Raw genomic sequence first — 15,574 nt, 5'->3', positions numbered from 1 at the left:
CATGGCCTGGAGAGAATACCAAGAGAGCTCGTGTAGATGTAAAAGGGAAGAGGTGCCAGGACTGAGCTATGAGGTACAGGGATCAGGAGATAAGGAGTATTTGGCCAAAGAGACTGAGGCGGAGCAACTAGAAATTCCAGAGAAAACTCAGAGAAGTGTGATACCTTGGAAGCAGAGAGAGGGGGAGAGTTGTCATCAGTGTTCCATGCTTGTATTAGGTAAAGTAAGTTAGGATTGAATAATGACCGTTATATGTGGCAACATGGGGGTCATTTTATCTTGTAATTCTCATGAAAATATAAATACTTGAGAAAAACCAAGGAAAGTGTGAAGAATTGTGACTGGGACTCAACTTACCAGATATCAGAACATACTATGTACGTCTTCTATAATTAAATCAGTGTTGAAATGATATAACAATGGCCAAAGGGACCACAGTTGAAAACCCAGAAGATTATCTCAGTGTATATAAATATTTATTATATGATAAACATAGTTCTCTTCAAAAGGAGAAGGGTGTGGTTTTTAAAAAATGGGGCTAGTCCAAATGGGTATCCATTTGGAAGAAGATAAGATGAATCGTGAAAGTATTAAAAACTTAGATGTGAGAAATAAAGCAATAACCATCTTGCAAAAATATACAGGAGACCACATATACAATGTCAGGGTAAGGTATTGTACCAAGACCTCATACCCTTTTAAAAAAAGAAGAAAATGGACAAGAAAAGAACAAACATTAATAGAAAAAATAAGAGATGTGAACAGAGTTTTTAGAAGAATAAATTAATTGGCCGACAGGCTTAAGAAAATGTTTAAGTTGTTAGTAGTTGGGGAAATAAATCAGTGAATATTGATCATTGGCAAAAAAGTTAACCATTGCTAACAGGTATAAAGGAAAAAGGATTCTTATACCTTGTAGTTATGATTTATTTTCCCCCATAATATTGCTAATGTGATACAAATTAGTTTCTACTCAGGAAGAAACATGTTGTAATAAAAAGTTGGGTTTATTCGTACTAAGAATACCACTGTGTGGCCTAGCCACACAGCAGTACTAAGGCTCTAGACAGCTCACGTAAACTCTTGAGGCCTCGTTTTCCTTATTGTGAGGTGGAGGTAACCATCCTAGGCTGTCTCCTTTCGCCAGAAGTTGCGAGGATCAGCTAACGTGTATGTCAGGTCTTTGAAAATAATACAGTGTGATTCCTAGAATCTTAGCACAGGCCATGAGCACAGAGTCCAAGAACAAATGACGTACAGTTTGACAGGTACATGGGGAGAAGATACACTTCTCGACGTAAGTTGTACAGAAGGGCCTTGCGAAGAAGCATTGTACTCAGCACTGAGGCTCAGTTTGGTAGGCCTGGAACAGTGCTACCCCGTAGAACTTTCTGAAATGATGAAAACATTCCGTGATCTGTGTGCTTTTTCACACAGTAGCCGCTAGTCACCTGTGGGTATTGAGCACTTGTGCAACGGAGGACATGAATATTTAACTGTGATTGATTTTAACTAGCTTAACTTTCTGTATAGTCACACGTGGATAGTACCATATTGGTTAGGACAGGAAACCTTGGCAGTGATCAAGCTACACACGTCTATTGAATTATAATCTGAGGTAGGCTATAACCAGAGACCAATTAAATTACAGTCAGAGGTATGTGGGGTTTATATTTGCCACAAGTAAAATGGGCATTAAAATGTTTGGCAAACAAAAGATCAGCATCAGGAAGTTGTTAACAGAAGGTACTCAGTGAGGAAAACATTTATCCAAAGAAGACTAGAAACTGTGCATTCAGACTCGTCGGCCAGAAGTTCAGACACACTGGCCTCATTGCTTTCCCAGTTCAGCTTTTGTTTTGCATCTTCCTTGCTGCCCATCACAAAGTTCTCTTCACTGCTCTTAAGGTCAGAGCCCTGTCTCTGGTTTTTCTCTGTTGTGAATCTCATCCATGGGGTTGGTTTATTCTCCTATAAATGGATCAGGTATCTCTGTAAGGTCCTTTCCTGTCCTAACATTCTAAGAACTTTTAAGGAGATAGCTTGGTTTTCATGAGCTGCGTTTCAGGAGTGATTTAGGGATCAGGGTGAGAACGGGTTCTGTAGCCAGCTGTCTCCACCTGTAACATGGGAATTTCTCTCAGCAGCATCAGGCAGTGGGTGGCCTTTCCAAGGTCAGGGAGTCTTGGTCTGTCCTGGCCATGACTTACTAGCTTGGAGGTATTTTCCGTTGAGCATAGAACAATCAATTTTGTGTATTTCCATTTTATTCTTATGCACAAACCAAATTATTTTAAGGTTAGGTATTTAAAAAAATGAATTTGCAGGCTCATGTTGAAACCGATGAAGTCTTCTCTTTTTGTGGTTAATTTGTTCTATCATGTTTTGTGCAAGATAGTTGTAAACTGTCATTACTTAAGAAGCAAAAAAAGGGAGAAAAGGTTGCCATTTTTTAATGTTGTCAACATTTACTGATTTTGATTTCTCTTTAGAAAATCCGCCTGTATGAATATTTTAGTGAGTAAACAGTTGGCTACATAGAGAACTGGAAAACTGTGAAAAATATTACAAGTGCAGTTGTGTGTTTACTCTTGGGAAAATACATCCAAAGTAGAATGCCTAATTCCATCTTCACAGATTTTTAAATTTGAGATTACTCAAAAGAATGGAGGATGGGGCTTCCCTGGTGGCACAGTGGTTGAGAGTCTGCCTGCCGATGCAGGGGACACGGGTTCATGCCCCGGTCCGGGAAGATCCCACATGCCACGGAGCGGCTGGGCCCGTGAGCCATGGTCGCTGAGCCTGCACGTCCAGAGCCTGTGCTCCGCAACGGGAGAGGCCACAACAGTGAGAGGCCTGCGTACTGCAAAAAAAAAAAAGAAAAGAAAAAAAGAATGGAGGATGACAAAGTTAGTTACTATCAATTAGACCCTGTGGAATTCCCCCAGAAAGTACTAAGCATAGAGTATAAATAAAAAGTTGATTTAGTAATTTATAAGAGAAGAAGAAATGGATTGGCTGGTGAACCTAAGTAAAATAACTAAGATTTTAGAGTTGCCGTATGATCCAACAATCCCACTCCTGGGCATATATCCAGAGAAAACTCTGATTCGAAAAGATACATGCACCCCACTATTCGTAGCAGCACTATTTACAATAGTCAAGACATGGAAGCAACCTAAATGTCCATCAACAGGAATGGATAAAGAAGATGTGGTACATGTATACAATGGAATATTACTCAGCCATAAAAAAGAATGAAATAATGCCATTGGTATAGATGACCTTATTTACAAAGCAGAAATAGAGACACAGACGTAGAGAACAAACGTATGGATACCAAGAGGGAAAGGGGGAGGTGGGATGAATTGGGAGATTGGGATTGAAATATATACGCTATTGATACTATGTATAAAATAGATAACTAATGAGAACCTACTGTATAGCACAGGGAACTCTACTTAGTGCTCTGTGGTGACCTAAATGGGAAGGAAATCCAAAAAAGAGGGGATATACGTATATGTATAGCTGATTCACTTTGCTGTGCAGTAGAAACTAACACAATATTGTAAAGCAACTGTACTCCAATAAAAAGTTTTTTAAAAAAAGAATGAAATAGTGCCATTTGCAGCAGCATGGATGGACCTAGAGATTATCATACTAAGTGAAGAAAGTCAGAGAAAGACAAATACCATGATATCACTTATACGTGGAATCTAAAATATGATGGATGTAACAAACAGACTCACAGACACAGAAAACAAACACGGTTACCAAAGGGGAGAGGTGGTGGGGCAGTGATAAATGAGGAGTTTGAGATTAGCAGATACATACTACTGTATATAAAATACATAAACAACAAGGTTCTACTGTATAGCATAGGGAACTAAATTCAATATCCTGTAATAAACCATAATGGAAAAGGATATGAAAAAGAATGTGTGTGTTTGTGTGTGTGTGTATATATATATCTGAATCATTTTACTGTGTACCAGCAACTAACGTGACATTTTAAATCATCTATATTTCAATTTAAAAAAACACTAAACTTTTTCTTTACATCATGATTTTTATTTTGGTTTTTGTTTTGTTCTTTTAATGAATTTGGCTGGGAAAGAATTTTAGGACTGTGGAGTAAATAGAACAGAACAAATAAAAAGGTACATAACAGGTAAGAAAAGTACCATTTTTAGCTGGGACTTCAGGTACGTGAAATAGGTAATTTGGGCAAATCTTAGGTTTCTGGGCTTATTACATGTCTGGGAACAAAGCTATATTTTACCATTTTCATTTGCAGAAGCAAAATATGTCTTGGACTCCTGCATGTAAACTAATAGACAACTTGTATCACTTACATTTTACAAAAAGCCAAGGCATTTCACTTTTGATATATATGTTTCTGAAGGTTTACCATGTTTGTTTGTTCTTTTGTTTTCAATAGAGTCCTGTGAAGATAAATCAGATTAGCCTGGATGAAAGTGGCGAACACATGGGCGTGTGTTCAGAGGATGGCAAGGTATGGGGATTACATGGTCACGTGGAAAGCAGCGCTCCAGCTCTGTGGGCTGTGATGTTACCAATTCCAAGGGCTAGAGCAACACTGTGCCTACTGTATACCTGCAGTAGGAGAACCTTGATTATTCTTTTTGGGTATCGGACTTGCTCCCGATTGCTCATAATTAAAGTAAAATATATTTTGCGCAAATGTGCCTTAGGAAAAATAATTACAAGAATGTCAATAATGTAACTAGTATTAAGCTGATTAACAGCTGTGGCAGAGGGACATGTCACCTTAATCATTACTGCCGTGCCACTTAGGCTTCAGCGACTGGTCTGCAGTTCCTGCAAGACAGTGGTTTAATGCCTTTCTGCCATAAATCCACAAAATTGGATTTTGTGGGCATGATTTCTGTGGGCTGGTGGTTTTCATTTTCACACACCAGTTATGAATGTTTCTCTTGAATTATAGAATCTTTTGATAAGCAATCATAGTTTATCAGAAGAATAAAGTGTCTTACAGTGGCCACATTAAATAAATGTAAAATCAATATATGTACAGTTTCTAAAAACCTGGCCCCTACTTCCTCGACCGAGGACATACATCATTTGTGCAGTGTATAACTAACAATTATCAGTGCTGCTTGCCGAGGTTGAGCTGTGACATTTAGTGGTTGTGGTGATTGATTTTCCACTTATAAGAATGTCTTTTGTTTTTCAGTCAATGGAAGGCTTTTCTAATGTTGGTTTGCAATGATAAAATTCTAATGCACAGCGTATTTAAGCTACTCTTCTAAAACAACAGTTGAAGAAGAGAATGCATTAAGAATCATTACAGAACCTTACATATTCTGGACTTCATAGAGCAGATTTCCTAATCTAATTTTATGTTTTTTATGGGATCTAAATTCAATGGGCCCTTAGGATAAGTAAATTAAAAACAGTGTAATCAGTGTAAAAGATTTATACCCATTTAATCTGTTAACAAAAGAAAAATGAAGTCTTCTTGACAGACAAGAATGCATTTTTATATATCTAAGCCTAATGTTACCCAAAGAGTCTAGTAAGAGTAATTGGAACACTCATGCTTTTCAAAAAGCACTGTCAAATTTTCTGAAATTCTGAGATGAACCAGACCATCAAAGATAGATAAGGGAGGAGTATGTGCAGAAATTGAGAAGAATTATCCAAACTCTTGAAACATTTCGTATGTATAAGAAAGATCATCTTTTTGTTTTCTGAAAGGTGAGGAAGAATTCATTCTGGATTAATGCCAATGTAATTGAACTAATTTGTTGAAGGAGAATATTGTTTTTGAATTGGAAAAGAACTTATACTAAGATACTTCATCTAAGAATTTTCAGAACTCTAAATTTTGAAGCATTGCTATTTAGTGAGGCAAAGCAGTATATTTTAACTACTGGGTCTGGTGGATAACGAGATGACCCTCCGATATCTCCTGGCACTCTTCTTGGCCAGCACCTCTGTTTTCCTATTTTAGTCAAATTTATCACTGCCATATTTTGTTGTAGACCCATGATGCATGTTTAAAGAATGGTTTCCTCATATATTTTATCAGCGTTGATAGAATTGAAAATAAATATTTCAGCGCACGTAGGTGTGTAAGCTAGCCCTCCTCATGGGTTAGTCAGAATTGTGAAAATTGAGGCGCTAATATACAGTGATCTAGTAAAGTGGTTAGTGATGATGATCTAGTAAAGTGGTTAGTGATGATAGCAACATAAAGATTATTAAGCAAGATCAGCTCCAGATAACCTAGATCTCGTGCATCTTTCAATGGCTGTTGTGAGTTTTCTTTCTTTAGTGCATTAAGATTCCTAGATAAATCATTACCTTCCATTTCACAGATAACCTTTGATATTCAGTTTTAAAGTCACAATTCTAACAGTTGTTTAAAATTTACTCTGTTTAGTCAGCTGGTGATCAGTTCTAATCTTTTTATTTATCCTCGAGTTCCAAATTTTGAAATACACTCACACATATGCTGTGTTTGCGTGCGCGCGTTTGTGTGTGTGTGTGTTACTGGTATACATTTTTAGGTAACTTTCCGCGTAAGTACGTAACAGCCTTATTTTCTGATCTCTTGCCTATGTCGCCCTCATACATAAACTAGAATTAATTTAATGTAGATGGGTTGAACTATTTTCTCTCAAAGTTTTGGAGACTTTGCTCCCTTCTGACTAACCTTTATTGTCCTAGACATGTCAGAGGCCAGCCTATTTTTGTTGTTTCACAAAACCTTTTTAATTTTTTTTCTGTCCTGCCTTGGATCTCAGACTCATCATAATAACAACAGCACTACCAATGGCAACGAACAGCCCTTGCAATTCAGTTTGCTAAGTTAATGTCTTGTTTGGGTCTATTTTCATTCATTTTGTCTGGAAGAGGGTAAGTCCTTTTGATCCATATACTGAAGTATTGTTTTCATTTCAGGAAAGTTGACTTCAGTCCTGATTTTGATTATTGCTTCAGTTCCACGTGTTTTCATTTCTTCAGAGAAACTCAATAATACTTAGGCTGGAGGCGGTATTGCGCGGAGGCTAAGAGCATCACTCTGCACCACGCCTGCCTGGGCGGCTTTCCCACTCTTCTCTGTTAGGTCAGGGATGTTGCTTGACCCCCGGCCCCTCCACTGCCTCAGCTGGGCAGTGGGCACAGTGCGAGGCCTGGATGGGAATGTGGCAGAGCCAGTGCTGGGTGTGTGGGAAGTTCTAAGTTCCTTGTGTTTTTATTGCTAACCCTTCACTAACCATCTGTAGTCTGGCCTCTTCCCCTCCCATTTTGTTGTACCTCACTCACCTTTTCAAGGTAAGTTGGTGAATGGATAAGCCCTATCCACCCTTCTTCTCTTTTGAAAATATATGTAGGGGGTTCCCTTTTCTCTACACCCTCTTCGGCGTGTATGGTTTGTAGATTTTTTGATGATGGCCATTCTAACCGGCGTGAGGCAGTGCCTCACTGTAGTTTTGATTTGCATTTCTCTAATAATTAGTGATGTTGAGAATTTTTTCATGTACTTTTTGGCCATTTGGAGAAATGTCTATTTGGATCTTCCGCCCACTTTTCTGATTGAATTGTTTTTTTGATATTGAGCTGCACGAGTTGTTTATATATTTTGGAGATTAATCCCTTGTCAGTCACTTCATTTGCAAGTATTTTCTCCCATTCTGTGGGTTTTCTTTTTGTTTCGTTTATGGTTTCCTTTGCTGTGCAAAAGCTTTTAAGTTTAATTAGATCCCATTTGTTTATTTTTGTTTTTACTTTCATTACTCTTGGAGGTGGATCAAAATAAGATCTTGCTATGATTTAACTCGGAAGGGGAGGGATAAATTGGGAGATTGGGATTGACATATACACACTACTATATATAGAATAGATAACTAATAAGGTCCTACTAAATAGCACAGGGCACTCTATTCAATACTCCGTAATGGCCTGTATGGGAAGAGAATCTAAAAAAGAGTGGATATATGTGTATGTATAACTGACTCACTTTGCTGTACACCTGAAACTAACAGAACATTGTAAGTCAACTATACTCAGATCTTTAAAAATTAATTTTTTAAAAAGAAAGAAAATATACTGTAAGAAAAATTGGTCATGTTTTGTGACACACACACACACACACACACACACACACACATACATATACCTCACACATGTGCTTTGCTTTCTCATGGTTTTTATCCTCTCATTTCTCTGTAGTCAGGGAGAGTTTCTCTTCTTGTTTTGGTTCCTTTGCTGAGGAACTTTGCTTCCAATATCAATTTTGCTTTCTGGAGTAGACTTTTATTCTGTTTTGCCTTTTTGTTTCTCCTGAACTCTTTCGATCTCTCCCAATTTTCTTTTCACGTCAGCCTGATCTATGTTTAATTTTTAAAACCAAAAATTATGACTTCTTGTGTGTCTTAGAGTGTCTTAGAGGTGGAGTGGTTGGGAGGGGAATTGTCCTGCCACATTTGAGCTGTGTGTTGTCAGCTAAGTGATTCAAACCTCTCTGTGCTTTACCCTATTTCCTCCTCTATAAAAGGGGGGGATAGTAACAGTACCTGCCTCATTAATCATTAGGAGAAATGAATTAGTTAATATATGTCAGTGATTTGGAATAGTATCTGGAACAGAAGAAACACGTAGTAGTCGTCAGCTGTTACCATCATCATTATCATTGTTGTCCTATCCTTTGCTCCAGATTCATAGAGGTCTCTTCTTCTTATTGAAGTTGACAAATAGTTTTGTAGTTTGTTTTTTTCTTTTCTGGTTACTATTAAAACTTTTTTTTTTGGCCGTGCTGCACGGCATGTGGGATCTTAGCTGCCCAACCAGGGACCGAACCTGCACCCACTGCAGTGGAAGCATGGTGTCTTAACCACTGGACCACCAGGGAAGTCCCTATTAAAACATTTTTTAAAGCATGATTTTTCTCCCTCTGAGTCACTGGAATTGTGTTCTGCAGTATTCTTTTTATAGACCTTGTGTGCATTTTTGTTACTCATTTATCCATTCCAGAACAGGGAGACAAGCTCTTTCTGAACCTGGGTTAGCAAACAGATTCAGGCCCTGCTTGTTATCCTTTTGGGTGTTGTAGAGTCACCCTTCAGCTCACATAGGGACCTGTTAATGAGCTCCATTTCCTCTGACTGGAGGTATCCAGTTAAGGCAGCTCCTCCAGTGAACTGGGGGCCTCTCCTATCTTCCCTCCTGGGTCTTTGACACCCTCCATGGGTGGAGAATATGAAAACCTGCTATCTCCCCCGCGAGGGTACCTCCAACCACTGCCCTAGATGGAATGACAGTTTACATGTTCACCCCTGTTCTTCTAATGCTTGACCTGTTGTTATTTGCAAGCCAGGGTTTGAGAGGGGCTGTTACAATGAAGTAACAGCTGGGAGGGTTGTCCAACTCTCTGGTCACCTCATTCATAGTTTCTCTATGTCAGATGGCCTGTCGCCCAGTTTTCTGGTTTGCAAATACATAGAATTCCATGCTAAAGGGGAGAAGGCTTATACACCTTCCTGATTGTTTCATGAGAGTAGGGTTTCTTTACTTGTGGTGGTAAACACATAGCACATACGTTTTGTGGTCCTCCTATGGCTCTGTGGGTTTGTAGTTAATGAGAAATCCTCCAAGACTTTGCAGTAGGTTGACTCTAAGGCCAATTGTTCTGAATTTTCTGTTTGTCTTCACTAGGTATTTTTGTGACAAGTTGGGAGAGGTTGTCAGGGCTGCTATAGGGGATACCATTATCAAAAGGATCCTCTCTATTTTAACCTTTAAAAATATGATTCTTAACTCAGATGCACTCTTCCTAAAAGCCCAAACTTTCTAGGCAATCATTCAACGGATTCTTTTCACAGAGGAGTGTGCTAATCACTGAGAAAATGACAAATAAAGAGGGAGAGAGAGGGGAGATGGATGAGAATTGCTTTGGATTTTACTAGCTTGAGTAGTTTTAAGTTCTGACCAACTAGTTTGGGTGTCACATTAGTGAAATGAACCAAAATATCAGAGGTTTTACAACTCACCCTGCTTGTACTGGTGAAGTTTACGAGATTTGTCTTGTGAAGTCTCAGTGTTTTCCATACTGAAGGAGGCGATGACAGTTGAGGAAAATGTTATTCAGTTAAACGTATGAATAGAGACTAACCTAAGAGTTCTAACCTGGCTTTGCCCCCTCCGGCCCCTAATCCGGGCACGCTATGACATTTTTGCTTGCACTAGTTCTAAAGGGTAGTTATGAGTTTCAGCCTGTTTTCTAAGAACTTCTGCAATTTGTTCTCTTCTGTTTATTCCTTCTTATCACTCTACTATTATGTCTTCATATGGATCCGTGTGTTTGTTTTGTTGTTGATTTGTGATTTTTAAAGGGACAGCCCTGGAAATTCATAATTTAATTTTCGCCGTTAGATTTACAGTATTTCTCGTATTCATTTTCTCACCGATCCTTCAGTCTTTTTCGACGGGTTCACATTTGTTTGTTTTCAGTTCGTATACTTTTCCCTGCAATAAAAATCACTTAACTTTTGTCCTTAAAATCATCTTTACCGTGTTATAGGCAGAAGGAACTTCATCCATTTGAATGAATAGTCTGGTGCGTTTAGTTTCCACTTCTGTTGTAGAGTTGTCTGATTCATTCCCTTTCATGTTACTTTGGCAAATATTTGAGGCTTTTGATTTTCTTTTCCCTATTCTACTTTTCTTACACTTTATATATTGTAGAAAGATATCTTCATTATTTGCAAATTTTAGGCTAGCTCCTATAATGATAGAGTGTAGAAGAATAGGGCTTGGAATACTCTTCTTGATTTTTACAACCTCAGGTGAGTCATGTATTTTTCCACGGAATCATCTGTTACACAGGCATAATGGTGTTTGCTTTCATCCCTAGCTGTCTTGCTATAAGGGCCAAATGAGGCAGAGCAAGATTGTCACTGCTAGTTACATACTGTCAGTTATCAGTCTTTAAAAATATCATTTTAAAGGTATTTCTTCTCATTTTCAAATCCATAAGCATAGTTTAATTCAGAATAAAATTTCTAAAAAAGCCAGAATGACGCTGGCCATTTTAATAGCTTTTCCAGAAGGTTGTTCCCTCCACAATTGGAGAAGACTGAGAAGTGACATCACATCTCTGAGGAGAGGTTATCGAAATATACTTTCCGATTGGAATGTTAGCCTAGAAATTATGCTGGGCCTCACACGGGACTTCCCCATTGGTTAAAAGTGAGTCAAATTACAGCTAAAAAATAAATTTAGAACTAAGAGGAACATCTAGACATTGCTAGATGTTGACCACGGTATGAGTGAAATAAATACGTTCCACCTGAAAAAAAATACGTCATTTTACCCCACCAGAAAGTTCAGTTTGTCTAGGGTGGGATCTGTCCCTTAATTTCCAGGAATCCTAACCGTGCACTCTGGCCTGAGACCCACTGAGGTAAAGCACGTGGAAGCGTTTAGAGGTCCAAGCTGGTAGTAGGAGTGTGAGCGTTGACAGGGGACCACATTGTCAGCGACATCGTTAGAATGAATTCATGGAAGTAGCTTATGTTAGAAGAATGTAAACTTCCTAGTTTAGCATGACTTTCTACTGATGTAACATTGATAAGTTGAGCACTTGTTAATTTATTAAGATTCAGGGGATACAGTACTTGTCGTATTTTGACCCCATTTTCTTGGATTTGTTGGGCTCATTCAACTACAACTTCCTGGGATAGAGTAAAGCTCTGAATGCAGTGCTTTTCTTTTGAGCTTCTCTACCACCATTTTATAAGAAGTTCAATGCATCCTGTGCGTATACATTCATATAAAAGCAGTGATGCAATGCCCTCTGAACAATGAGAAGCAAGGTAGTAGTGGGGCCTGCATGTATTTGCCATGTCAAGAATACATTTTAACAGATTACCTCTGATTAAATCTAATTCCCTCTATGCTACATTGTACCATGTGCTGTTCTTGGAACCCAAATAACATACTTGGCACAAGGGTATAAAAACAGCAGTCACAAAATGAGTGGAATATTCTAAAGATTTTATAGTTTAATGAAATAATTTATCTCCTCAAATGATATCATAACATGAGTACATTTTCCTCTTGGAACTTGCACACATGAATTACTCAGAACTTACTAAGATGGGGACTTGCCTGGTGGTCCAGTGGTTAAGACTCTGCACTTCCAATGCAGGGGTCACGGGTTTGATCCCTGGTCAGGGAACTAGGATCCTGCATGCTATGCTGCACGGCCAAAGAAAGAAAGAAAAAAACTAAGATGAAAGCAAGGAAAATTCTAAGTAGTTTTATATCTATTTAAAAAATTGAATTTATAATGAAAAACTTTCTCACAGAGCGCCATTGGACCCAGATGGCTTCACAGGTGAATTCTTAAAAATTTAAAGAAGAAATAACACCACTCTTCTAGAGACTAGAAAAAGAGTGAACACATCTCAAGTGTTGGGAAATAGTTCTAAGTGCCCCTAATAGCTGGTTCCAAGTGTTTGAGAGCTCCTGGAATTCATACACTGTGCTTGTGAGAATGTAAATTGATTGGAACCACTTTGCAAAGTCGTTTGGCTGTCTATTAGATGTGAACAGATGCATAACCTGCGACTCAACAATTCCATTTCTTCATAAATGGGTATATAAGTGGACCAAAAGATTTGGAAAGAGTTTTCACTGCAGCATTATTCATAATAGCCTCCATCTGCAAACAACCCAAATGATCAGTGGAAGATGGATACATAAATTATGATGTATTCGTACATTGAAATACTATAAGGCAATGACAAAGAACCAGCTCCTGCTGTATGTACATAGCAGTATGGATAAATATCAGAAAGAAAATGTTGAGTGAAAGAAGCCAGTGAAATAGTTTATGATTCTATTTATATAAAATTCAAACATTAGCACAACTTACTGAAGGTAATAGATTTTGGAGGAGCGGTTCGTTTGTGAGGGTGTGAATGAATGGGAAGGAACACAAGGGAGCTTCTTGGGTTCTACTTCTTGACCTGGGTCATGGTTGCAGCGATATGTTCGTGTCATAAAAATTTGTCAAGCTCTGAATCTGTCATCTGTACCGTTTATGTACATTACTCAATTGAATATGTATGTTACTCAATTTTTAAAGTCAACCACTCAGAAAAGGTTAAGATTAAACAACTTTAAGGGAGGCACTGATAAGGAGAAAATTAAATCTTACATTTATATGCTCTAAATAGCTTCAAGATAAGACTGTAAATGAAGTGCAGTTCACCTAATCTCTTGCCACTTTGATCTGCACAGTTGATTTATATATCTGTGACTCAAAAAAGAAGCTCCTTTTTCCTTCAAGGAAAGGAATAAATAATTCCTTTTGGAATAGTCTATGGGAAGTTCATAAAAGGGTATTAGTAACCTATTCATATCTATTTCATTTTTAAAGTTGATGTCCATTTAATAAAACAAACTTGTGATGTGCAAAGGGAACTCTCTATCCATGAGATACTTGTAAAAATTTAATTTCAGCAGTGTGTTTTCACCCCCATAGAATTGTTTTCATTGGATATTTAATAGAGATTACACGGGCTTTAGATTACTAAGTGTTCTACTTTTGTTTTTTAAGATTTGTAAAAAATAAATTTATTTACTTAATTTTGGCTGCGTTGGGTCTTCGTTGCTGTGTGCAGGCTCGCCGTCTTTCTCTAGTTGCAGCGAGTGGGGGCTACTCTTCGTTGTGGAGCATGGGCTCTAGGTGCGCAGGCTTCAGTAGTTGTGGTATGTGGGCTCAGTAGTTGTGGTTCGCGGGCTGTAGAGCACAGGCTCCATAGCTGTGGTGCACAGGCTTAGTTGCTCTGCGGCATGTGGGATCTTCCCAGACCAGGGCTCGAACCCATGTCCCCTGCATTGGCAGGCAGATTCTTAACCACTGTGCCACCAGGGGAATCGCATATTCTACTTTTTTATTGATAGTATGTGTTCTCACTGACTCAGCAGCCTTCTTTGTTACCGTCATGGTGAACTGACAAGATCCATTTACTTTTTAGGTGCAGGTGTTTGGACTGTATTCTGGAGAAGAATTTCATGAGACTTTTGACTGTCCCATTAAAGTAAGTATTCAGTAAGTTTTAATTTTTCTAAGGATTTTCTCAACAAAGGCAATAGGATTACAATACTTTGAACACTACCAATCTTGCATTAATTTTGTCAGTAAGTATCTGTTCAGCTAATGTACCAGATACTATTTGATGCTGGGAAGGTACACAGAATGTATATTATGTGACTGTGATCTCAGTCTATGCTCAGGAATCTTTTGTTGTAGTGGGTGAGATGATACACACACACACACACACACACACACACACACACAATCTGTGATTAAAGACTCAAAGAGGTAAAAACAGTATTAAGGAATCTAAAACTGAGAGAGGTTACTTCTAGCTGTCCTCGTTACTGATGGCTTTGTAGATGGACTGTTGTTTGGGCTTTAATATACAGGGCTGATGGAGAAAGCTGACTTCCCATGTGGAAGAACAGTATAATATAAACGGAGAGGCTAGAAAATTCAAATCGTGTTCAGGAAGTGGCAAATAGTCTAGTTTAGATGGTGCATAAAATACTGACTTGGCAGGAAAGCTGCACGGGCCGATTGACGCTGGCTTTGTATTCAGGCTAAGGAATTTGGACTCCGTCTGGTAGATAAGGAGAAATTACTGAATGTTGGAGAGCAAAGAAGTGGTGTAAACTGAGCTAAGCTTAAGGAAAAGTAATATGGCAGCTATAACAGTGTTAGATGTGAGAGCTGATAGACCCAAGGCAGAAGGACCGATTTTAGGTAACAGTCATGGTAGTTACAGTGGGTATTACAGTTGTTAAAGGAGGAGGTCGTTCAACTTTCTCAGGTGTTTATTCAAATATTTATTGATCAACAGGTGAAGGAGGGATGGGATCTGATGTGTGTTTTAGAAAGCCAGCCCTGCCACAGTGCAGGGGGATGTAAGCAAGAGAGTGACTGGGGACAGGAGACAATTTAAAAGGCTAATGCTGTACTCTAGAAATGGTTTTACAGGAGCTCAGTGAAAAGAGGGATGGTGAGTACTCAAGATGGTGTAGAAGGAATGAATCGGGAAAGCCACTAAGTACTAAGACTTAGTGATGGCGTGGCCGAGGGTCATAAAAGATGGAGGAGCTGAGGGTGGATCCAGGGTCTTGCTTCGGTAATGGTGTGTGGGAATGTCATCAATGGAAATAAGGGATGGTTTGAGGAAGGATGTTGCTAGTTTGGGCTTGAGTCTAGATAACTGTAGCACATCTGGTGGAAATGTTATGTAGGAAACATTCATGGAAACATGAATATGGACCTCAGTATGGAGATTGGCCCTAAAAACACAAAATGGATAACCACAGCTGAGTAAGATGAAACCATTTTGAAAGATATTATCCGGTTAAAGAGTCAGATGTGGCTCATGTATACAATGGAATATTACTCAGCCATAAAAAGGAACGAAATTGAGTTATTTGTAATGAGGTGGATGGGCCTAGAGTCTGTCATACAGAGTGAAGTACGTCAGAAAGAGAAAAATAA

General features: G+C 38.6%; 1 protein-coding gene across 4 annotated transcripts in view; it reads left to right on the top strand.

Annotated features, from left to right (window-relative positions):
- Window positions 1-15,574, top strand: part of VPS41 (VPS41 subunit of HOPS complex) — a 187,111-nt gene that overhangs the window by 76,622 nt on the left and 94,915 nt on the right. For all 4 annotated transcript variants that reach the window (XR_009542057.1, XR_009542058.1, XM_060157337.1 and 1 more), the window contains 2 exons: window positions 4,442-4,516; window positions 14,037-14,099. Coding sequence is in view for 2 of the 4 variants with exons in the window: in XM_060157337.1 (XP_060013320.1) it covers window positions 4,442-4,516; window positions 14,037-14,099 (138 nt within the window). In the remaining 2 variants the exon portion in view is untranslated. The remainder of the gene's footprint in view (window positions 1-4,441; window positions 4,517-14,036; window positions 14,100-15,574) is intronic.

Source organism: Lagenorhynchus albirostris, chromosome 8 (assembly GCF_949774975.1).
Source record: "Lagenorhynchus albirostris chromosome 8, mLagAlb1.1, whole genome shotgun sequence".
In the NCBI taxonomy this organism is placed as follows: Eukaryota; Metazoa; Chordata; class Mammalia; order Artiodactyla; family Delphinidae; genus Lagenorhynchus; species Lagenorhynchus albirostris.
Note: the sequence above shows the minus strand (reverse complement) of the source record. Positions and strands in the feature narration are given on the sequence as shown.